Below are 24,235 nucleotides of genomic sequence, written 5' to 3' on the forward strand. Positions count from 1 at the left end.
TATAGTGAGTGCTTATGATGTACCATACATATCAGTGCCTTAAATTTCATGGTTCAAAAATAGTATACTGTATATATATATATATATATATATTTATATATATTTTTTTCAGTTAGAAAGACATAACCCAGATGTTTTTCCATACAGAACTGGTAATTTTCACTAGCTTATACAAGGACACTTATGGCCAAAAATTGGGAGAAAAAAAAAAAAAAACACACATAGTGCTGCCATTTTAACTCATAAAACTCAACCACATTTTTATTTGCTTAATTGAACTCAAAATCGTCCATAAACGATTCAAGTCGATTCATCTTTTTTTTTTTTTTTTTTTTTTTTAGCAAGTACAAGAATTATTCAGGTCATCATTGTGCTTAAAAGTGATTTACAAAGGCCATTTACAACCAGAAAATTTCAAGCAGTTTTAGTGACGTGTCTTTTATGAGAGGGAGAGAGTTCAGGAAAAGTCATCGAGATGTCCGATCTACTGCATTAAATTACAAGCATAACCATCTAAAGTCACCTTAACTTGTCACCAACACACTATACACAAAAGACTTTCTTCGATATCACTGATTACATCCTTTATATACAAATCTTATAAGGAAACCGATTTATTGTCAAATCTAATAAATGTGGCAAAAAAAAAATAATCTTATGCTTCTAGAGAGAAACAATAGTTTTGCACAAGCGACACACAGCTATAAGGGTACTCATCGGAACTCAAAAATATACAATGTATTTACAGGATCTACATATATAAAAGGGAATGTAAAAGGAAAAAATACATTATTTGATGATTATTGGTGCCGCCTGTCCCTGATTGTCAATGGAACTTATTGTGATGGCCTAAAAGGTCTGTGTTTAACACAATAGCACCTTAAGCATCACTTTGAAACCCCTCAGCAGTGATTTGACGGGGGAGAAGAAGAAGAGGGGGGGGGGGGGTCACTCAAACATTAAATTTAAAAGCATATGGTTTCGGAAAAGTCTGCTCTAAAAAGATTTTTGTATGTTATAACATCACTATTCTTTGTATAATTTGTCATAGGGGGGGCGCTCCCATCACATGGTTGTTTCCTCAAACAGACGAATCGTCTTCGTTTCAAAGATTTAATGCAAAAACATGTTCTCGATTAGTACAGGATACAAAGTACTACATTCTTTCTGTAGTGAAAAATGTGCAAAATTGTGCAGACGTCCAGCACAATCCTATTAAGTCATTTCACTACAAGTTTCTTTTAGGGAAATGTGACCACGTCTAATTTTTGTGGGTGGGCTTGGGTTTTCACTTGCCCCAAAAAAAATACAACAAGATTTCAGTGGCAACGTCGTTGACAGTATTATAGTGAGGGTGTCGTCTCAGGAGGCAACAAGTGAGCAGTTGTACAGCTGGATTAAAAAAAAAAAAAAAAAATTCAATTTTTTATCTTCACTTTTTTGATCAATGATCAACTAGGGGAGGTAGCCAACAGCAGAAACCAAAACTGATGTGTGTGCAAGCAAAAGTGACAAAAACATAAATATGTATGTATACCAATATGGCATTCTTTTTTTTTTTACTATCTCGTTAAGCTTTGATTTTGGAGCAGTCACTGTGAAGTAAAAATATTTTGAATGACAAATACTTAGGCTGAATGCTACAAACAAATGCAGATAAAATAAAACAACATTACGAATAAATCATGTTTACTTAATTTTCAAATGTACTAAATACTAAAAAAAAGTTTTTTTTTTTTACTTTTTTTAATTTATTTTTACTTTTTTTATCCCACAATACCACCTTGTGGTATCATGCAAAAAATGCTACCTGTAGCATTTAGCCTACAAGTTACCAGTACGTTCAAACATATTTGCAAATACGTTTAAACGTACACATTTTTTTCACAAATATGTGTGAATGAATTTGCAAATACGTTTTGAACGTATTTGAATCCAGTCCAACCCAGCGGCGCCTGGAAAGCGGACTTTAAACCGATGATGATGATGCCAGTCAAAATACTTTTACTCCACACCGGCAGGTCCGTGCTTCTGTATCTATCATTTAATCTCTCAATGCAAATTAAAACATTTTTAAATGGGCGCTGCCAATATTATCAACAAATCAACAAGTGAATAAATTTGCAAGTACGTATTTTCCAGTCAAAATACTTTTACTCCACATCTGCAGGTCCGTGCTTCTGGATTTATCAATGTAATCTCTCAATGCAAATTAAAACATTTTTTAAAGGGGCACTGCCAATTTGATCACAATAACCAGTATGACAAGAGCTTAATTACCACATTAAAATATTTTTTGTCTATTTTTTTTTTTTTTTACCAAAATGCCTAAAGAAAGAATATAAATGCAATGAGATGTGCTTTGGCAAAGCAGGTGAAATGGGATAAAGTGCTGCAGAAATTATTAATGTCGTGATCTCACCACACTTTTCTTCAACCAAAGGTTTCGCTCGATGAAACGTCCGGGGAGGAGTTCAATTGGGACCTGCTCTCAGTGACTCTCACTAAAGGAAACTCGGAGAAGTCTGCGCCGTGCGATCGCAGACTTACTTGTCCGTTGGCGCCTGTGAACTGTGACGAGGTACCAGATCTCGAGGTCTGGAAATGAGACTTGAAGTTTGGATCGAAAGCGCTAATCTGAAAGGTCTGCAGTGTCGCTGGGGAGGAGTCCGTCTTTTTGGGAGGTTCCAGGAAGTCCTCATCAGAGGGGGACACCGTGGAAGGGGGTGTGGTTTCATCGCCCGAAAATGAAAATGAGTGCTGAGAGTCCCCCACCAGAAGTCCAAAGTGAGGTTTCTCCATGGTGGATCTCAACGGGGAACTGGTCCCCGATTTGAACCTACTGGGCGACGGAAACTGTTTCTCGGTGGAGAACAGCGGCTGCCCGGCTAAGGTTGGGTTTTCCGTCACCAAGCTGAGGCTCTGGCTCGTCAAGTAGCTGTCGTTCTGACTGGTCCTCTCCAACGCCTGCTGGAGAAATTTGGAATATTCTTGCAAGAGGCTGGCCTTCTCGCTCGATGGCTGAGTCTGAGCGCTGGCGGCGCCGAGGCTCTCGGCGGGGCTGCCGTCCGAAACGTCTGAGGAATTAATAGATATGCTCGAGGTCACCTCAGTATCGGCCACGCTGAAGGAAATTTCCGACTGGCCGTTGGCTTTGTTGGAGTAGTGGTCCAACAGAGTCTGAAGAACCTCATCGGGCAACACGTTCCTATCATGAATAGACTTAATCTCGGCGTTAATGGGTTGAGGTTCCAGAATGGTGGCGGGGACCGTTTCGTCGATAACCGCCGACACCGCCGTTTGGGTAACGGTTGGCTGAGAGGAGATGCCGCTCGCGTTCAGGCCGTAATCACGAGTGTTGTTGGCCGCGTGAAGGTAGCGTTTCTTCTTGAGGAACTGCATGGCGTCGTCATAGTTTGTGCTGCTGGCCGCGGGCTTCGTGGGAGTTTCCACCGCTTCCGTGGTGCTCACTTCATCTAAAAGGCTTTGCTTGTCCACGATTTCAAAAGTATAATGTGTGACTTTGTTGTTTTCCTCAAATGAGGACAGAGTAGCCAAGCAAGGAGCTTGTTCGCCAGACTGTTTGAATCTCCTCTTGGAGACCTTCTTCAAGACGAGTTTAGGAGTCGCCGCCTCCTCGGGGGATAAGTCTTGCTCTCGATGATGGCTGGTGGTTTCTTCCGGTAGTTCCACAGAGTATTCCCCGATCACATACTCGTGTTTGACTTTGGAAGACACGGCAAAAAGAGGCAGAGCTTCACTTTTAGTGAGTCGCTCCTCTTTTACTTCAGTTTCTTTAACGCTTGCCGTGAGATCTTCCGCTTGGCCACTGGTGGACGAGCAAGAACTGTCGGATTTGTTTTCGGCGCACTTTTGTCGCTTCTTCTTGGGTAAGGCGCACTCTTTGGTGAGAAAGGGGCTCAAGGCATCTGCTTCGTGCAGCGCTCCACTTTTATTGGCAGCCTTGTTGCTCTTTCGTTCCCGGTTTTCGTGGCACATTCGTCTGTGCTTTAAAACACGGTCGGTTCTGGAGAAGTACTGTGGATGAAGGAAAACAAACAAAACATTGAACTGCGGGTAAAACTAAAGGATGAACTTCAAACAATTTCTATTTGAGGGGAGCTCGCTATTTGAGGATATACAGAAATCTGATCCTCAACCTCTTTTGTATTAAATTCTTAACATTACACCACATGAAAGCAGCCAAAAAAAGTAACCTGGTGACAGTAGTCGCATTGGTAAGGCTTCTCCCCGCTGTGTGTCCGTTTGTGTCTCTCCATGTGATACTTCTGGATGAACTTCATACCGCACTCATCGCAGCGGAAAGGCTTCTCGCCTAAAAATAATTATATACTTAAAAAAAAAAAAAATAGGGGACGCCGCTGAGGTCAAATGCGATCTTTGGGTTGGACCACTCACCAGTGTGGATTTTTTCATGTCTCTGAAGAAGATATTTCTGAATGAAGCGCATGTCACACTGGCTACACTGAAACGGTTTCTCGCCTATAATTAAAAAAAAAAAAAATTAAAAAAAAACATGGCAAGAGTTTAAATGGAATTTCATATATATTTGTTTTTATTGCACGTTGATTTTTTTTTTTTTAATTTAAAAATACCTGTGTGAATGAAGACATGCCTCTGGAGATGGTAGTTGGTTCTGAACGCCGCATTACAATGATTACAAACATGGCACTTGGGACTTTGGATGCCAAATGAACCGTCCTCATTAATGCTAAGAATCTGTAATGACAAAAATGACGCAGAAACTATATCAAGAGACGTTACATTTGGTTAACACGGGGCTGTTGCCTTTTCTACCTTTGCTGGTGAACGCTGTTTCCTTTTCTTCTTCTTGGGACACACGACCAGGTCCTTGACTACTTTTTTGTCCTTCTTCATCTGTAGTGGGTGCTCAGTTAATTTTAATTCTTGCTTAATGCTCAGCTGTAACAGAAGGAGCATAGACAAGAGAGGACATTCAGCTTGACCCAAACTAATGTGATGATAATTAATCAATCACCAAGATGCCTTACAAGAGAGCAAGTTTTTATAGTTCATTCAAGCCCCTGCAGGAGCTGCGCTTAAGATTGCTAATAGTTTTGCAGGACTTATGCGCGGTATACACGCAATCTCCTGAATTCTGTAATTAAATTTACAAGAAAGGGTCAAATGGGGATCAATGTGAATATTTTTAGATACTGGGAACGTCTAATAGAACTGCAGTGCAGCTAGAGGACACAACTTGACTTATTTAGTTTTTTTTCCTCCCCCTATTGCCTTTAGCTTTTTGTGTTACTCACCATTAGTTATCATGAAGAATGTGCCATAACAATACCAGTGCTGATTTTGAACATACTTGGGGGACAAAGACCTCTCTCTTTCTCTCTCACAACTGATAACATTCACTATGGAAACCAGTGATTTTATGCGGTCCCCTTTTTTTGACAACAAGTTGCTTGTTGGTAGTTTATTTCGGGAGCTCAGTAAAAAAAAAACATGAAATGCTTTGAGTCTAAACCAGTGCTTCTCTTTTTGCTTTTCCCAGGAAGAATATTTCACGCTCCCCGACTCTCCTCGGGTACTTATAAATAGTCTAAGAAAATAATAATAAATAAATAAAACTTTTGCACGATGCTGTATATCACTGACACGCCGACGCTTTTAATCGGCATGAACTCACAGGCAAGCAGGGCAACTTATGGGTGAGCTTCAAGGGGAAGTGCACCCCCACCTCCCCTCCTCCGTCTTCATCGTCTCCTCCACTATTTTTGGACATTTCCTGCATCATCAGCTGCTCGGGAGGTACCAGGTCGTGAGTCACCAGGGAGCTCACGGTCAAGTTTTCATCCTCATCCTCGTCGTCATCATCTTCTGCCAACAACGGGTGGTCTGCCAGAGATCGTTCCCCGAGCGTCATCACCAGCCCGACTCTGCCGCCGCCGTCTATCCCGCTACTGCTGCACTTAAACAGCATGCCCTCCAACTTGTCCTCAGTGTTCATCTTACATAGAGTAGCTTACTGACTCTGTAAAAACAGGAGACATCAGGTAAATATGTGTTGCAATAAAAGTTAAATATTTGCATTGATGATGATGCATCCATCCATTTGCTATAGAACTTGTCCTCATTAGGGTCAGGTATTGCCTATTTGTTTGAAAGCAAACTCTGAACCTCAAAACTTTTATCCTTCCTCAAACTAGTAGAAACTTGTGGCACAGGTCAAAGATCAACATTAAAAATGAGAAATGTTCTCCACACCGGAATAAAACAAGAACTACTTTGTCTCACTGAATTTGTGATATTCTGTTCTTGCAACTCATTAAAAATACAATATGCAAGGCCACAATATTACATAAGTTATGCAAACATGGATTAAATAAAACATTTGAGCATTCTGTACAAATAAGTGGTGATTTGCATGTTTCTAGAAGCGCTGACAACACACATAGGTCAGACACTTAGTGATTCCAACATTCCACTTGTTTTGACGTTTCTAAAATGAGACACCACCAGTGCTCACTTGCGAGCCATTAATGTTGAACCGTTAGCGTTTGCTAAATGAGCTCATCGGGATTCTTCCTTGACGTTTGACAATAATGCATCGAGTAAAGACATATTTGGGTGACAGAACAGCAACTGGAAACTCGGCACTGCTTGTTTGCATGAGTGTTTCCAACCTCTGTATTGTTGATGTAAAGTGGGTTAGGGTGATCTGGTTGCTAAATGGCTAGTTAGCTATGCTTGTCAATACTATACAGTTTAGAACACCCACTCGGAAACACGGAGTAAATTTCAAAATTAGAGTTATCTCACGGCTTAAAATGAGAATAAAAATGGATTATTTTGAATCGTTAAATATTATACCAAAGTTTTGTTGCAATAAATAGAGATAAATCTATTCAAATGTAATATCAACACTCGCGTTTCTATCAAGTACATCACCACGTGGATTTTATTTTGAAAGTGTGCCCGGAACATGCTCACTGATGTTGTGGAAAATAACCCGGCCTGCTTGATGGGAGCTGCCTAGCTTCTAGCAAGTTGCAGCAGGTTTAATGTCAACGGTGTATATAACCACTTGCATTGTTTCTTGCCACATGTGACAAATGACCTCTAACATCGGCCTGTTTGTAACGCACGATCAACAACATCCGATCGAATTATTGACTAAATATGTAAGAGGTGCGCTTCACTGCAGCGCTAGTAGCACCTTACCTTTCCTAGCTCACTTCGCTCAATAGGCCCCATAGACAGTAATCGGTTAGTAAAACTCGATAACTAGCTAGCTCACTGAAGCTCACCCGACATAGCAAGTCTCAGTTGGCAAATAAAATGATATTCAAAATCTCTTCTTACCTGCAACTCGCCCTTTAAGCCCGAGTAGCTGTCATGATTGCCTTGCAGGACTCAAGTGTACTCAGTGTGCGGAATAATCAGATATCTCACGTTTCACGAACACCTGAAAATATGAATTTGTCGCCACCAGGTGGCTAGTATGTGTTAGTGTGCTGAACAATGTGAACTGTTGCTCTTGAGTTAAAACACATCTCTAACTTGTTTGTATTCTGTAACATTCGCACAATAATATATATAATATATATATATTTATATAATGTATTTACAAGTGCAACTTTTGACATTTAACATCTGGGAGATTGTTTTGTAGAAAAAAATGGGTTGTTTTGAGCAAAACAGGACCCAACTTCCCGAGTTATTCATTTTTTAACAAAATTCGGGTTGTTTTTTATAGCAACTTTAAGAGAGTAACATTAAAGAGCCTTGAATATCATGCAGAAAGACCAACACTTTAACAGTATGTTTATTTCTGTGCTGTTGTAGCGTGCGTCCCTACTGCGCATATTTTTGACGCCCTAACAGGTAGCCAAAATATTACAAACGCTCCAAAGTTTGGTGCAATGCAGTTCAACGCAGCAAAAAAAAACAAAAACGCAAATATGACTAAATGATGTTTTAGACATCTGTAAAATGCAGATGTAAGCAACCCCGCGTTGTGGCAGTGTGAGTGCTCTTATGAATATGGCGCACACGCGCGCCACGAGGAATCCTAATCAACCTGTTTGCAGCATCTCGGCGCGCGCACGAACACTTGTCCAGCCCCCCATGTGGAGAACTAAGTTCTCTTTTTTGGATCTAAGCCCCCATCCGCTGCTCACAGGCAGTCTCTCTCCTCCCCGACTGTGATTGTAAGCTGTCACCGCGTTCCGCGCGTCTCATCTCGTCTCTTCCCACCGACGCGAGTGGAAGCGGGGACAGACAGCCCACCCACTCATCAACACCCCCCCCACCCCTCTTGTGCAGCCTTTAGTGAGGGGAAGCCCCGACCACGCTTGACTCGCTGAGTGGATCTCCTGCGTCGCGCCTGTGCGTGCGTGTAGCCCGGGGCTCCGTCTTCCTCAACAGTTGCCACCGGAGAGGAGGAGGAGAGCGGGGGAGACAGCAGACTGAGGACGGAAGGGACGCGGAGAGCCACGCAGCTCTTGCCCCGGCTTCTGCTCCTGACATGCAGTCGATCATCTCTCCGGTGACCAAGGCCATCCTAGTCGCACTCTTCATCTTCGCCATACTCCTCATCCTCTACGTGATCCTCTGGTACATTTGCAGGGACGTGGACTGCGACCACGGCATTTGAGGATTTCTTTATTTTTTTTTAAAAATCAAAACAACAAAAGAAGAAAAAGACGGAAGGGAATTCGCAAATGGAGGAGCCCGGGGTCACCCTGTGAGTGCGTTCTGCCCGTTTTCTCATGTGTGTGTTTCTTGGTTTTAAGTTGCGTGTCAAGGTGGGTGCGCGCTGTGCGTAAATTAACCACCTGGCACCTCGAGCCCTTTGCCCTCCCGGAATTAGCCCCCCCCCTCTAAACTTGCGCGCAACATCCACCGCCTCATTAGTAATGGGAATAGTGGAAATGGTGTCACCGGGATGCACGGTCAAGGCGTGCTCGGGTCGTGCAATGACCGCCAGTGACATTGCGGTACAGGAAGCACGCGAGTCTCTTAAGGTCAGGAACCAGCAATGTTTACCTCGCTTTTCACAATATTGCCTCCCAGCCCCTCTCGGATGCACCATTAGTTCATGCTCAGTTCATCTTGCTCTGCAGAAGACATCCCACCTAACCGGATTATCTCTATTTGGCTCTTCTTCTTTGGAATATTTCTTAAAATATGTCTCCCAAGTCCATATCATGAATATTCCATCATCCAATTACATCCCCTTGTTTCCATCCAATCCTACGTAATTAAGATGTTCTCTGCCCACATCTAAATGCATCTAATGCTTTATGGAAGACGTTTCCATATTACAGCCACATTTCACCCCAGTGCCAGCATGCGTATTGTCACATGACCCATAAAACTGTTAAATGCGGAGGCTGAAATATGATTGACATTCTCACATGTCGCTCCGGAGAGCCCTCAAATCCAGATCATTTGTACATTTGCATAGATTCCAAAGTGGAGGCTGCGAAGGACACGTCAAGGACATGCGGCTTCTACAACAGGAAGCTTCGCATGGCGTACAAATTGCGAGCTCATTTCAGACGTCATCTTTTTATCCTCCTGTAAGTCTCCGAGATATGACACACGTGCAGATGAAAAGATGGCAACGTGATAGAAGCTGCCTGCAGTTTTGACACCTGTCTGCGTCTTTCCTCATCACTATTCCCCTCCTTTAAACAGCCTGGAGGCAATAAACAGCAGTGCAGCGCACAAATAAAGTGAGAGTTGAAGATTTGAAACTGCGGCGCCCCCCCACTGTGGTATTTTAAAATCCACGAGGAGCCCAAGTGCAGGTGTCCTATTCCACCAGAATACAAAACGACAACTAACCTGTGCTACTTTTCAACTTTCTCTCAAATACACACATAGTGTGGACATTAAATGGCAGCTCAGACTCCGCCGGTTCAAAGTGTGTGTTAAAATAACAAAATGCGATTATTGTGTTTGTCGGGACGACCGACACAAATAATTGTGTGAATTTGAATTTGCATTGTACACATGATTTATCCAATTATAGTATATGATTCACATAGCTCATCCCCTCCCCCCAACACATACAAAAAAAAAGTCAGAACATCTCAACGTTGATACACCTTGATAGAGCTCAAGTTCAATCAAGATTGAAGTCATAAAATATGTAAGATTGAAGGTGAATTATTGAAGCGGCAGGAAGTTGCTATTCTGGCCGGCTATGATGATACACGGGCCAAAAAAAAAAGTGTCTTTTAAATAAAGCCTACTGATTTCTTCCTGCCAGTTCAATATGATCAAGATGGCCGTCACAAATGTGGACGTGATTGTTTTCGATCAACAGTAATCCCAATTGTGACACAAATTGAAATTCTCACAAAAGTCCCCAGGCTAATTAATGAACTTAAAAAAAAAAAAAAAAACAAGCAAACCAGAAAATTCAGCTCAAACAGTAATACCACTTCATTTGTATTTTCACAAATTGATCAGTCCATCTCCAGCGAACCATCTCGTTTGGTCCGAAGAGGCCGGGCGAAGCCTACGTCACAAAACATGTCATCACCCTCAACTCAAATTGGCTTTCAGGAAGATAGTTGTCCTGAAGCACGCACACCTCAAAGCCATAAAAATAGATTGCCAGTGACTCAGCCGTTATGTAAAGTCCATCTCTGATAGGGCCGCTTCGGGAGCGTTATGTCAGTTTAGCTGGATGCCACTGAAGCTGAGGTGACACATGTCTTCTGTGTCCATACACACAAAAAAAAAAAAACACACACAAGCACCTCCTCCATTTTTTTCACTTTCAAGTGTACACACCCATGCGAGCGTATCCCAATGTGATACACTCAGCATGATGGAATCCCTTCAGGCTAAACCGCTACATTATTAGCATTTTGGAACTCACTGGAAGGAAAACAACACTTCACATTTAAATCACATCTGACACCCCTCTGGCCAGGTAGCCATCCATTTGGCCGACATGCATCCCGCACATAAATCTACAGCCAGAATCATAATTGAACATGTTTTTAAACATCACACTTCCGAATATCGCTCAACCCAACCCGTCGCCACTATTGCTTCTTTTAAAAAAGGCAGTGATGCATACTCGCTCATCATCTGCACCGACTTCCCGTGGGAACACTTTAAGCCGTCTTATAACAAGACATCTTAATCATCTTCTATGCAAATACATTTCCTGTCTCATTAACACTTTGTTTTTGTTATTCATTTCATTCCGAGGCTTCCCCACCTTGAATTGGGAATCGCTCTTATTAATCACACGGGGATTCGAGAAGAGTCACAATTAGCCTTTGATAGGACATGCTCTAAAATACTTGTTTGACTTTTTTTACTGTTAAGAATCTGCACACAGAGGTGTGTACTCATTTATTTTTTTATTCTAAGCAATAATGGAAGCCCTGTTTAACAAATGACCCCAAATTTGAGTCAACTATTATGAATCATCTGAAGGTGAATCAGATTCTTGAATGTATTTTCCTTCTATTTCCCTTTTGAGTCAGATGGCGGCCTGTTGTCTGTGTTTGTGTGACTGGATGACCAGGTTAAACGGAGGGGGCGGTGAAGGGCCGGATGCCAAGGAAGCAGAGCGTGCACACAGCACCTTGAAGGCTTTTTGTGCCTGAAGTCTAAGATGTGAAGAAAAAAAAAAAAAAAAAGACAGAAAGGGAGAGGAAAATTGCTCTATTTTGTTACGTGCTAACAACAGCTTTTAAAGGCGAACGAGTGTGAGAGAAAGATTATGAATGTGTAAGTTAATGACAGACTTAATTGGAGCCAGCAACTATCCCTCCCACTGCTCCTTATTTTTACATCTACTAATGAAAAGTCTCCCACTCCCTGAAGACAAAGTAGGGAAAAAAAAAACTGTGCTGGAATTAAGATGATGAGTACACACAAGAGCAAACACACACACAGCACATTCATTCATGTATGCATCTACTGACACATGTAAAATAGCTACAAGCGTGCTTATTTCAAGAAACTACTCCATGCAATGTGACTTCCTCCCAAATAGAAACATGCACATTATTTACATTCATGACTTCACATTTAAAACTCATCGGAATTCATGTCCCGAATACTTCCTACTAGATATGGCTGGTCACAACATTAGGAACACCTTCAATATGCTCCGGGTTGAGGACGAGCTCTCGAAAAGCATGAATGGATAGATGTGACGTTTTTCTTTCCTCCTGTCGCACAGTTAGATTTGACTTGCTATCTGACAAATATGAGATGCGGGATTTTCATGCCCACCGGCGAAATACAGTCCTGCCACCTGTTGCAACAAAACACGCAGTCACGCTCTGCCCCCCCCTTCTTCAGACTATAAATTGTGGCAATCCCTGCGGAGGTCTCTGCGTGCTTATGTGCTGTCTTGTTAGTGTCTGAGCTGTGAGAGTCCCTCTCTTGAGAGTCTGACTTTGTCCCCGTGAGGAACTGCTGAGGAAAAAAAAAAAAAAAAAACAGACTGCCATAACTTCTGGTATCTGCAATGAAATGTACAAATAAGACCAGATCAACTAACCTCAAACTAGTTCAAGTACAACAAACAGCGCCTCTGCTGGTTGCAGCCAAGTCGTGCAAGCCATTAATTCAACACAAATTTTTAACAATCAATTCATTAATAATTCATCGACTAACTATTATGCCCATGAACACCACAAGGCCATTTTGGTTGAGAATCTTTTTTCTTTTTTTTCTTTTTAACACACAAACACTCATCATCATATCCAGTGGTGCTACTATGAGCTTCAATTTACAAAATGAGATGAGTTGGAATTTGGAGCCAGCCATTGGTTGTCATGAAAACTAGGTGAAGCTATTTTGATGCTGTTCACATGTTGTGTACATCACACACCATCCTTGTCATGTCCTATTTCTACAAGTATTTGTGTGTGTGTGTTGCATTTATGGAGAGCTGTATCCTTGACGTCCCATCATCCCAAATAATCATCCCACAGTCATGCGTGAGATGCAATTTCCTTTAAACAATAGCAGACGGGCTCGCCTCGCTGACCTTCAACCTCTCAGGCTGTGGCAGAGCAAAGACTCACAAATAAACAGAGCACACACATCCACTCAGCTCGCATTAACAGCGACACGTGTGGAGGCAAAAAAAAATGAGCATTATGTCCAAAGCGTGTGATGGTGGTGACACAATCTCTTGCGACTCAAGTCGAATAATTATTGAAACCATGTCATGAGCATCAGAGTTAATGACGGGTGAGACAAATCAATCATCCTACTGAGAAGAAAAAAAAGTGAAAGGATGGTGGAACAAAAAAAAACAACATGTCCTTGAGAGGCCATTTTGGCTGGCCTACTTTGAGTGGCGTGATAATTCAGGTGGCTCCTGTTGGGCACGCCAATCACAATCTCGCCCGGCAGTAGGTTGTCCGTTCACATTTGCGCTAATGCGGCTCTGCATTCATTTGCTTCATATTCTTCCCGATGACTGTAATGATGCTCTTATTTTGTCTCCTTTTGCGCCAAGCGCTCTGCCCTCCGGTGTATCTGACAGTGTTGACGTTCAAATTTAACATTCATGATGGCACGCTAACAAGATTTTTTTGTATTTTGTGGGGGATAATTTGAAAATGATTGCAGACCTCTGCCAAGGTGAAGTAAACTTTTGTGCTATTTTCTGACGCCGTCAAAAGCACTGACCTAGATTTATATCTTACATGGAATTGTAGTATTTTATTTTCCCGACCAGTCTATCTTCATTTTGTAGCTTGTCATGCATGGCTTGCCCACCTTTTAGTCAAATGCTAGATTTCTATTTATTTATTTATTGTCGACTTTGTAATCTAGCTCCGACTAGACACGCGGCCCTGCTGCAGAGACATGCTTGGAGCACATCTTGAGAAACGACGGTTCAAACAGGTCGCTCCGCTACTTCCATCACATGTGATCTCTCTGGCAGGGGGCAATAAGATTGTCAGTGAGACGACAAAAGCAACATGATGGATGTATAGGGGAGACCCATTGGACAGTGGGTGCACTCCTGCCACAATGCTGAGTGTCTTTCATCATATGCTCACTCTATCCGTGTACCTACGGATTCTCTATATTGCTTTAAACCACGGGCGCCATTAATTTGCACTTGAATCACTGAACATTTGCAGAGCTGCAGAGATCCTGCACACTAAAGTACATTATGTGATCATGCACCGTGATACCTCAGAATGGTCATTGTATGATTAAAATGACTCAATGTGGCGTGTATTATTTTTAAAGCTCATATTAAAGACTAAGTCATTTAAAGGCAAAGCAAGGAAATGGAAAAATAAGAACATGAACATGATTTTGGGTGGAAAATGATTCAAAGGAAGAAGGAAATACACTTAAAAAAGGTTAGGTTAGTTCACAGTTGAGCTACTATTGTAATGGCCTTAAATGAAATATTGTAGCTTTTTTATTGTATGTATTTATGTATTTATTTATTTATTTATTTATTTATTTATTTATTTATTTATTTATTTATTTATTTTAAAGGCGTCTGTGTTATTATTGAGAGGAAGGAAGCGAGGAAGGACGCGAGAGGTTACTAATTTCATATTGGAACGCGTCCTACACACTCGCTGGTATTCGTAGCCGCTCTTCTTTCTCTCTCTTTCCTTCTGCAAGCTACGATTTGTACTGTGCACGGCTCGATCAAAACAAACAACCGATATTATGATCTCCCTTATAATATTTCGTTGGGTGTCAGCTATCAAGCTCTACCTGCTCGGCTTGAAGGTTCTTGTGATTCAGCTGTTCAGCAAGCGTTTCAAGTTGCCAGGTTGGTTCAGTCTTGCTGCTGGATCGTGTTTGACAGCTCGCTCCCAGTTCCAGCCGTATATGGTTCAAAAAAATTTTTTTTTTTTGTACTGCATAGTGTTTATGCAAAAATTAGGGGAAAGTTGAAACATTTCTTATTCCTGTCAACGTGGCTTCCTCCTTTTTTCTTGTCACTCCGGGCAAAGTTTAAATGGCCTGTTTTCATAATGCAGGATGATTTGAAATAAAGAATAAGACGCCCATTGGTTGCAGTCAGTTATATATCAGCCAATCAGCACAGATTATAATTATAACGCATAAGATTCACTCTTACGACACGTTCGTACGATACTGACGCAACCGTATTTGGTGCGCGCATATCGTAGTCCAAAGTCAACTTACAAGCTCCGGTTTACGATAACGACCCCAATGGGGGTCAAACACGATGAAAAAAAATCAATGCATGGATGAATATTTCAACAACCACAAATTCTTGCCACATATTTAACAGTCACCTCACATGGCTTTAAAATCTCCTCAAAATGATGTCATCCTTATCTCGTGACATTTCATCTGATAACCAATGTGTTCTCTTCTGCCTCTGCCAGTGATGCCCAGACAAGATGGCAAGGTTGCCATAGTGACGGGAGGAGGCAGGGGAATCGGCTATGAGGTTGCCCGCCACATGTCCAAACTGGGGGTACATGTTATCATAGGTACGGTATCATATTCCTCTTTGCTGCCATGTAAACAGCATGAGTACAGCAGATAACTGGATCAACACCAATTTGACAAAGCGCCTTTAGATAATTACAGTCTAGCTTTTTGCACAAAATTTTGGGTCAACCATTTTGTTAGGACTCATATCTTTTTTACTTCAAGGTTAATACAACATTTTCCATTCCAATCACAAGCTTGAAAACAAAATAAGACTCAGCTTTAGTCATTCAAGTTGTGTTTACTCCAAAGTCAGAAGAATTAATTCAGAATAAAGGTGCATTTGTGTAGACTATGGTTTTGTTTCACACATATACACACACACACAAATAATAATCTCGCCAAAACAAATTCCAATCATGTGCCTTGATTGGAATTTGTGAAGATTCAAGCTGCTGTGTGAATGTTTTCGCTTTCAACTAGTAATGTACACATTGACTTTGGAAATAAGGGTCTATTTTCGCAAATGAAACAATCCTCGCAAGCAATGAGAAATGACCTCCTTCGTGCTGGGAAAGTAAGCGTGCACAAGCATCAACCTCGGGATGCTCATCATCCTTTCACTTTTGCATTTAGGAGGCAAAACCAATGCAGTATAATTCAACAACCGCACAGTAAATCCTCCTTTCATGACAAATATAATCTTCAGAACGCTTTTTGAGGAAAACGCTTAGTCCCTGCCTGATAGTTTAAGCAGTGGAACTATCGGAATAATGTCAGATGTTTTTTCTTTTTTTCACATTGCTCTACCAAATAGAGTTCATTTTGGAAACTTTCTCAAGATATCGCTCACAGAACTCTCCAACTCATTTTGGTTCCAATTAGGAGTTATTGAACTATTAGAGCTCATCAGAGCTCCGCAGGTAGTCTTGAATTGCTTGCTTTTTTTCTTTTTTCTTTCCAAAGCTAATTGCTTGGCAGAAAAAAAAATCTATCTTTTGTTAATTTGTGTCCTTTTTTTTTTCTCAGCTTGCAGGGATGAACAACAAGGTCTGGAATCCATCAGAAGGCTCCACAAAGAGTACAACGAGGCTAAAGGTGAATGTGTGCACGTGTCTGTGAATAAAAACGGGAACACTTAAGAGCTTTCCCATTGGTGTTTGTATATTTCATTAAAATTTAACAACATTTCGGCACACATTCAAAAATGGCGGGAAAATTAATTCAATGGATTCTGGTTTCCATTCCGAGCATTTGCCTAAAAATATTTATATTTCTTGGTGGCGCCGTCGGCAGATAGCACACAAAAATCCGAGAGCGGCTGAAGACCGGTTGGCTTGCCCGTCAGTGGCTGTCAAGCTCAGCGTCGGCAACTAATGTCGCTCGTGTCATTGAAGTCGATTTCCTTGAACGAGGCTGCGACGGGATTGATCACTTCTTTTTGTAATTGGCAGGCACTGAGGCATTAGGGACAAGGGGGTGACTGCTGCCAGATGCTTGTGCACTGAATGAAAATGTGTGTATGTTTGTGGTTGAATGAGCCGGTAATGGATTCTCATTAGTATGTGCGGCGGCACTTAACATCTCTGTCCAAACTCCCTTTGGCACGCTTCCTGGTATTTGCACCAAATATATTGGCCTTGATTAAATCAATTTGATATGATCCTTCATCTCTTTAAGGGGCAAAGCTATTTTTACACGCAACAATTAACGTGCACATTTGAGTGTCAACCTTTTTGAAATTGAGAACTCCTGGAGTTTTTTTTTTTTAATTCTAAATCATAAAAGGATCAAATTAGCGTTCGATAACTCAAATAATGCTAAATGCGAACATTTTCACTGCAAATAGTCCAACAGGTCAATTTACCAATTCAATCTTTAGGCTGAAGATTTTGAATGAATAACCTGGTGTCACCTTTGGTTCACACGAGAAAAAACAAAACAAAAAAAACTACAAAGTATTTTAGTTTTGGTTATTCAGACACACAAATACAGGCTAGACACAGATATGAGGTACTTATGCGTATTTGCCACAGGGAGCTCTGTCTGTCCACTAACTTTAGTCACGCTGCACTTGAAAGTTACACAATCCGCCTTAAACCAAAAGCTTGGATTAAAAAAAATGTGAAGCAAGAAAACCAGCGCATATGTAAGAGTGTGTGTGTGTGTGTGTGTGTGTGTGTGTGTGTGTGACAAATAATGTCTCTTAGCATAAGCACAGTTCAATGAGCATCGTACATGACTGCTACGAGTGAGTTCTGACAATTCCAAATATTTTTACATTTAATAAAAAATAAAACGTTTAAATTTCTTATTTGTATTATCATGCTAAAATATATGCTCATTCCAAAATACTCTACAGTAGATTTAAAAGGTTTGCCTGTAATCTATTCACTTGCATTTCAAATAAAAGATGGCTGTTCTTGCAAGCAAATAATTGCAGCTGAAGTACACAACCGGTCTTGATTTAGAAAAGTGTCATTGCATTAACACGGCAAAGCGGGCATTGACCGTCACGCCGCCCGCCTCCTGTCTGCTACATCAGCTGAATAATAACAGCCAGTGGAGGAGTGAATTCTGGCACGGGGCCCAGATGTAATATTCTTCACCATCTCAGCGTTGTTTATCAGACATCTCCAAGTGAAACCATTTACTTCCTTGTCTGAGTTTTTAAAGAGGTGCTCTCAAAGGGGCCAGTTCATTGTTCCTTTTCCTGTTGCCACTGTTGAATTATAAAGATCAATATTTGGTGGTGTGAGAGACCAGGCACACTATTAAACAGAATATCAGAATATGTGTTTTGAATGTAAAATGATCTCGGGGTAAACGGGAGGACAAATGTGATGTGTTTACAGGGTGGCACATTTTAATATCAGCTTTATATGTAATCCAGCTTAATCATATTTACTACGGCCACAACCGGGTCACAAGATGCATTTTGAAGCCAGGTGGATTTATGCTAAGTGACACAGGCGCCGTCGTCCATCATCTTTTTTTTTTTTTCCCCCGTCGATCTGAGAAAGTTATTTCATCTTGCGTTGAAGATATTTGACAGGTGCAGGAAGATGAAAGACATAAATTGAAGTCTAATAAGGTGCTGCTGGAAGCCAACTTTCATATTAATTAGCGGCTGTTCAGGGTAGTTTACTCTGGATGTGTCCAGATATTTCTGGCAGGCTGTATCAAAAAAAACAGCTGAGCTTGTAAAAACAAGATATTTCTTCAAGTTCGCTGTCCGTCACTGATCTTGCAACAATATTTCAAAAAGAAATAATGACCAAAGCAAATGGTTGCAATAATGTCATGTATTTCTTTCAACATTTTATACATTCCGTCTTTGAGAAATCAGGAAAAATGTAATTTATTTTGTAAACTGTGCTATTTGTGAGACCGAATCGCAGATTGATGAGTTTATCTCGGGCAGACATCAGCATGCTGATATCAGCGCAAGTCATCTGTAACATCGCTGATTGTCTTGCTTTGCCTATTCCAATTTGTAATTGTCAAGAAATTCTGTCACATTTCAAAGTGGTTATATTTTTTACCCCATTTAGTCACAGTACATAGTCCCGAAATATAATCTATAACGGCTAAGGAAAAAGGTGCTTTATTATTATTATTATTTTCCAATGCAGTATAATTTTTGAAACTACTCAAAATGTAGCACAAGTAGTCTCCGGGAAAACATTGAGCTCTAAGATCTAAGTAGACAACGTAGAAAGTTCACTCCTTCTTGCAGTCAAACGAGCGTGAAAATTGCCCAGAAAAAAAAGCCGACACGGTCATTATCGGTCAAGAGACTAGATAGCTCTTCTGCACGGTCATCAAATAATAAAGCTTCAAGATAACCAATGGAGTAATTGTATTATTTTTTTTTTTTTTTGAAGAGAGACAGAAAGATTAGGAGATGCTGAGTCAGCGAGAACATGGAAGCGAGGCTAGTTTTCACCAATGGTGAATTACTGTGCTTTAATGATTTTTTTTCGATATGTGTATCATCAAAACTGGTAAAAAAAAAAATTATAATTTGAAGTTAGCTTTGGTGTTCTTAGAACAACATCAACAAAAATGATAAAACTATTTGTCAAATTAAAGTTCCTGCTGATATTAAGCTTTACTCATTTATTAGTCTAATTTTGCAATTGGAAGAATAATCATATTTTAGATGTGAATGTTTTTGTTTTTTTTATTGAGGACATTTGCTCACCGCAGTTTATATATATTAGGGCCGAAGAGATTTTTATATTCAAAAGCAGTACCGTTGTCAGTTCGAAATTATTCCTTTGGAAAAAAAAAAAAAAAGCAGAGTGCTCGACTGCAGCGTAAAGGAAGCCGAGGCTTAGAGAAGATCTAGAAAGGAATTAAAAGCAGCCTGACACCAGCAAGAACCATCCAATCGATGCCATTTTGCTCCCATTGGGCTTTCTCGATATGACTGGCTTTTCTTGACAGGGGTCCTTGGGGAGGCCAATGAAGGAGACAGGGGAGGGCTGACAGATGGGACACACACTTTCACAGACATATTTGCTCTCCATGTTTTGAAAACTGGTTCTTCGCTTTTATATGTTTGTGTATGTCCGATGTCGGCCTTCCGATTTAATCCATTCATCTATTTTCTATAGCGCTTGTCCCATGCCCTGTCATACCTTAAAGCTCATCTAATAGTGTGTCACACTATGATAGGAACAAGAATTAGGTTTTAATGTAAAACGGCAATGCAACAACAGGCGGCTGGAAGAGATGATGGAAACTCTTTCATGTCTTACCGGCTAAATGGTTAGCGGAAATAATCCGTTTGCAATGGCTCTCATGTACGTGCATCTCTTTCTGTGTGTGTGTGTGTGTGTTTTCTCACTAGTGGAGTTTAAAAAACTGGACCTAGCATCTCTGCAGTCTATCCGTCAGTTCGTCCAGAGCTTCAAGGAACGCGACTTACCACTTCATATTTTGGTTAACAATGGTGAGTGTCAGTAATGGGCATTTGCGATTCAGTGTGACTTTCTTTCACAAAAAAAAAAGTAAAATATCACTCAGTATTTTCATTTCCTAATATGTTTGTTTTGCATGTATAGCGGGTGTCATGCTAGTTCCCGAGAGTTGTACCGAGAATGGATTCGAAGTGCACTTTGGTGTGAACTATCTGGGCCACTTCCTATTGACCTTGCTGCTCTTGGATACATTGAAGCTCAGCGGCAAATCTGACAACTTCTCACGAGTGGTCAACGTCTCCTCCTCGGCGCACCGCGAGGGCGAGATCCGACTGGATGACTTAAATAGCAGGTCGTTTTCTCACTTGACTAGCACACACACAAACAAGCGGAGACCCGTGTAAAATGTCTAACAGCGTTCTTGCTCGGCAGACAGCGCTACTCAGCCCACGCCGCTTATTGTCACAGTAAGCTGGCGCAGCTTTTATTTAGCTCCCAACTCCATCGGGAGCTGGAGCAGGGAGGTTTCCCCGTCAATTCGTGCGCCGTCGACCCTGGCGTGGTCGCTACGGCTCTCTACCGCCACCTCTGGACGCCCCTGCGCCTGGCACACGGTGTGGTGTCCCGCTTGCTATTCATGGTAGGTCACCTGCATCCATACTAATTTGTCGGATATATAAACATATACACAAAGTGAGGCCATCACAGGAAAACAAAGTGATTCTAAAAATCAAAGGCGTTGACGATGCGTTAAATTAGAAAACGATCCTCGCGTAGCTTGAAGCGGAGGCCACGAGCTACTGTTACTGTTCTCGGGATTTAATGTAAGGAGACTTTGTGTGCGTGTTTGAATTCAAACTGCAATTGTCACGGGGACTTGCCTGTGAGCACAACCTTTGGGGTGGTTCTGCCCCACATACACAAACACATTCATCACACACACTCATGCATGCCAGTTGTTAACACACACACACACACACACACACACACACACACACACACACACACTCACCATTCGCGGCCAACATTGCAATGCACAAACAGTTTTTCTTGCCTGTCACAACATCTTACATCTCAAACGGAATGAATTAACAAGTATAACAACGATGCAACCAAGAAGTTGTTGTTTTTTTTGTAATATTATAATCAACCTGATGAAAAGTCCCCACAGTAGTGTTAACATGCCACAACATTCAACTAAGCACAGAGTGACATGTATGAAAACAAACAAAGGTTTTTATGGTTCGCCCTGGTGTCGTGCGAAATAAATTATATTTCAAGCATTTCAATAAATTATTGTCATACACAAACAGACCTAATCTCCGGGTAGAAAATGTGAAAAATTAGGTTCTCAAGATACCCCAATGAATAAAAAGGTGACCTGTTTGCACAGTTTCAAAATGAGCAAAAAAGGAGCTGAGAATTTGAATGATAATTAAATATGTATATAATCACTTTAAAATAAAACAATACCTCTGCCTCTCTTCCCAACAAATGCCACGTATACAGTTTGCTGTAAACTTTGACTTATGATTTTAATTTGTTCTGCAGCCATACTTGTGACTCAATTCACTCGTATGTCAAATCAATATTCCCCACTACAATGAATTGAAAGCCATTAATCCGTTCCAAGCCTCCTGCCAAAACACCACCGTTTTATGAAAATAGCACTATGTCATAAAAAACAAATAATTCTATTACGACAAATCTTAAATCTAGGCTCTCTATATATTTTCATTTCCACAGACTCCTACTGAGGGTGCTGCCACCGTCTTGTACGTTGCTCTGTCACCAGCATTGGAAGGCGAATCCGGAGGAGGCTACTGGGCCAATGGACGCAGAGACGTGACTACCCCACTGACATTTGACCCCCAGATTCAACAGCTCTTGTGGGAAATCAGCCTCAAGTTTCTGGTTCCACAGTGACTCAAACTGTATTTAATTGTGCCAATCAGCTTCTTTCTATTTAATTGTAGCAATTTTTGTTGACAATCTCACACTGGACTAAAAACTATGACTGGCTGTTTGGGGGTGAAAACACCATATTTTTTTCTTTACTCCCGCCAAAGAAGGGCTACAATGAACGGAAGATTTTTTTCCCCATTGTGAGCTAGCAAACATTACACGTCCATGCTAGGCCATCGTCATCGGTCCACAGCAGCCCGCAATGACACCTGCCTTAACAGCGCTCTCCTGGTCAATGAGGAGGTTAATGAACTCTTCCTAATGCTTCTGCATCTCACAAATGTGATTCTAAGCAAAAACCAACCAACCAGCTTTTAGAAAGTAGATTTTGGCCCACTGTTCAAAAATGTCAATGAAATTGTAGCACGCACTCTGGATTTCTTTAAAGCGCCCTCAATACGGAGGCGCCAAGTGATGTCATCATCTTGGGTCATCTCGTGATGACTGGGAGCACTTTGCTTTTTCGTGCATTTGTTGTCTTGAAATGGCCACTTCTGAGTGTTCACGTTCTCTTCTTCTCGTCACGCAATTAGGTGTATTTTAAAAATAAACAACAAATGACTTTAATGAACAACTCATGGCATTTGCTATTTGCACTTCAACAGTGTTGTTTTCGTCAAGGATGACAAAACGGTTCCATTGACGGCCCTTTTTTTTAAATGATGACAACAAAACGGCTAAACACGGCGCTTTGTTGACGAGACGCGTGTGAATTTTTGCACTAACGTATCCAACTGATGTTCTTTGGACGTTCTTGGAATATGTTTCATAAGATTCAAGTTTTCTGCATAACACCTGCCGCAAATGAACTTTAAGCTCGCTTCAGGCTAAAGTTAGCTGTGTCGTCAATTCATTAACTTTCCATTATGCGCGTTAGCAGCTAAAATGTGTGGAACAGGCAAGGACATCTGAGTTTCGTCAAACTTGTCATATTGACCCATTTTTTCTGAGTGACAAAACTACGACAAATAAGCATTTGTGTCCAGAAGACTGAAACCAAAATGGCAAAAACACTACATTGCAACTGAATATAGAATAGTAGTTTTTTTTTTCCTTCCCTCTACTAAAAAAAAAGGTATTGGGTTTGTTTTAGAAAAACACCATTTTCCAAAATCAGGATTTGTACCGAGACAAAAATAGACGAGAACGTGAAACAATGGCCGCTTGAATCTGCCCCCATTTTCCTTTGTGACCTGTGTTAATCCGTTTTACAGAATCAGTATCTATGTGCATGTGCTTTATACACAATTCCAAAATGAACTTTAATTCTGCCTTGGGTTTATGTTGATAGTTTACACAACAATGGTGAGATCTTACAGATCGAAGAAGAGCAAGGGAAAAAAAAGCAATTTTTGGTGTTCAATATTCAAGCTGTGATCGGTTCCTTGCTACTTCCACATCTTCGTTTGGCGTTGTTCCGAGTGCATTGTGCGAGTGAGATTTCCCGGTGGGGAGAGTCAAGCTCCATCAGCTAAGCTCATACACACACGCACACACACACACACACACACACACACACATACACACACACACACACACACACACACACTCACACACACACACATATAGTCGTTCATAAACATTGGCACAATTCTCTCATCAAACAGACAGTAAACAAAAACAACTGTTGTTAGCCACTGTGATCTAACATTTCGACTGTGAAAATAGAACATTTTATCTCCCAAACGATCATCACTCTACGAGTGTGTAATGATATCCATTCATAATTATGTTCAGTTACGTGTGAAAGAATACGATCAATGCGGAGCTAATCGCCAAACAGTAGATCGCAAACAAGGACGGGTGGAAAACCAGCTTAAATCTTTTTTTTTGTTTTGTTTCCAATATATCAATATATTCTCTGTGTACACTTTTTTTTTTTAATATGTGTCATATTCAGAGATCCTTCT

At 41.0% G+C, this 24,235-nt stretch overlaps 2 protein-coding genes across 5 annotated transcripts; one reads left to right on the forward strand and one right to left on the reverse strand.

Moving 5' to 3' along the window:
* Nucleotides 1–422: 422 nt before the first annotated feature.
* Nucleotides 423–14,973, reverse strand: znf148 (zinc finger protein 148). 4 transcript variants are annotated; one of them, XM_085920904.1, is made up of 8 exons: nucleotides 14,740–14,972; nucleotides 7,357–7,459; nucleotides 5,681–6,025; nucleotides 4,819–4,944; nucleotides 4,617–4,740; nucleotides 4,420–4,503; nucleotides 4,218–4,336; nucleotides 423–4,038 (listed from the first exon to the last, which is right to left on the reverse strand). In XM_085920904.1, the coding sequence occupies exons 3-8, from the start codon at nucleotides 5,999–6,001 to the stop codon at nucleotides 2,434–2,436; spliced, it is 2,379 nt and encodes a 792-aa protein (XP_085777030.1). In that variant the 5' UTR covers nucleotides 6,002–6,025; nucleotides 7,357–7,459; nucleotides 14,740–14,972; the 3' UTR covers nucleotides 423–2,433. The 4 variants fall into 4 exon arrangements, with proteins under 4 accessions (XP_085777030.1, XP_085777033.1, XP_085777031.1 ...); XM_085920907.1 differs by lacking the exon at nucleotides 7,357–7,459 and having other exon boundaries at nucleotides 14,740–14,973; XM_085920905.1 differs by lacking the exons at nucleotides 7,357–7,459; nucleotides 14,740–14,972 and adding an exon at nucleotides 7,216–7,334.
* Nucleotides 14,655–23,615, forward strand: LOC147051105 (polyprenol dehydrogenase). The gene is made up of 7 exons (XM_085920908.1): nucleotides 14,655–14,797; nucleotides 15,384–15,491; nucleotides 16,462–16,530; nucleotides 20,291–20,392; nucleotides 20,505–20,712; nucleotides 20,793–21,000; nucleotides 22,107–23,615. The coding sequence occupies exons 1-7, from the start codon at nucleotides 14,692–14,694 to the stop codon at nucleotides 22,284–22,286; spliced, it is 981 nt and encodes a 326-aa protein (XP_085777034.1). The 5' UTR covers nucleotides 14,655–14,691; the 3' UTR covers nucleotides 22,287–23,615.
* Nucleotides 23,616–24,235: the final 620 nt, after the last annotated feature.

The sequence above is a fragment of the Syngnathus leptorhynchus genome, chromosome 9 (assembly GCF_054491065.1).
Source record: "Syngnathus leptorhynchus isolate UIUO chromosome 9, UIUO_Slep, whole genome shotgun sequence".
NCBI lineage: Eukaryota > Metazoa > Chordata > Actinopteri > Syngnathiformes > Syngnathidae > Syngnathus > Syngnathus leptorhynchus.

Excerpts from the sequence above, each read along its gene's own strand:
- LOC147051105 (XM_085920908.1), top strand. The coding sequence starts at position 14,692 with ATGATCTCCCTTATAATATTTCGTTGGGTGTCAGCTATCAAGCTCTAC. Across the intron at positions 20,713-20,792 it reads CTGGATGACTTAAATAGCAG|ACAGCGCTACTCAGCCCACG; the intron begins GTCGTTTTCTCA and ends CTTGCTCGGCAG. Across the intron at positions 21,001-22,106 it reads TGTCCCGCTTGCTATTCATG|ACTCCTACTGAGGGTGCTGC; the intron begins GTAGGTCACCTG and ends TCATTTCCACAG.
- znf148 (XM_085920907.1), bottom strand. The coding sequence starts at position 6,001 with ATGAACACTGAGGACAAGTTGGAGGGCATGCTGTTTAAGTGCAGCAGT. Across the intron at positions 4,741-4,818 it reads AACAGCGTTCACCAGCAAAG|ATTCTTAGCATTAATGAGGA; the intron begins GTAGAAAAGGCA and ends TTGTCATTACAG. Across the intron at positions 4,039-4,217 it reads AATGCGACTACTGTCACCAG|TACTTCTCCAGAACCGACCG; the intron begins GTTACTTTTTTT and ends CTTCATCCACAG.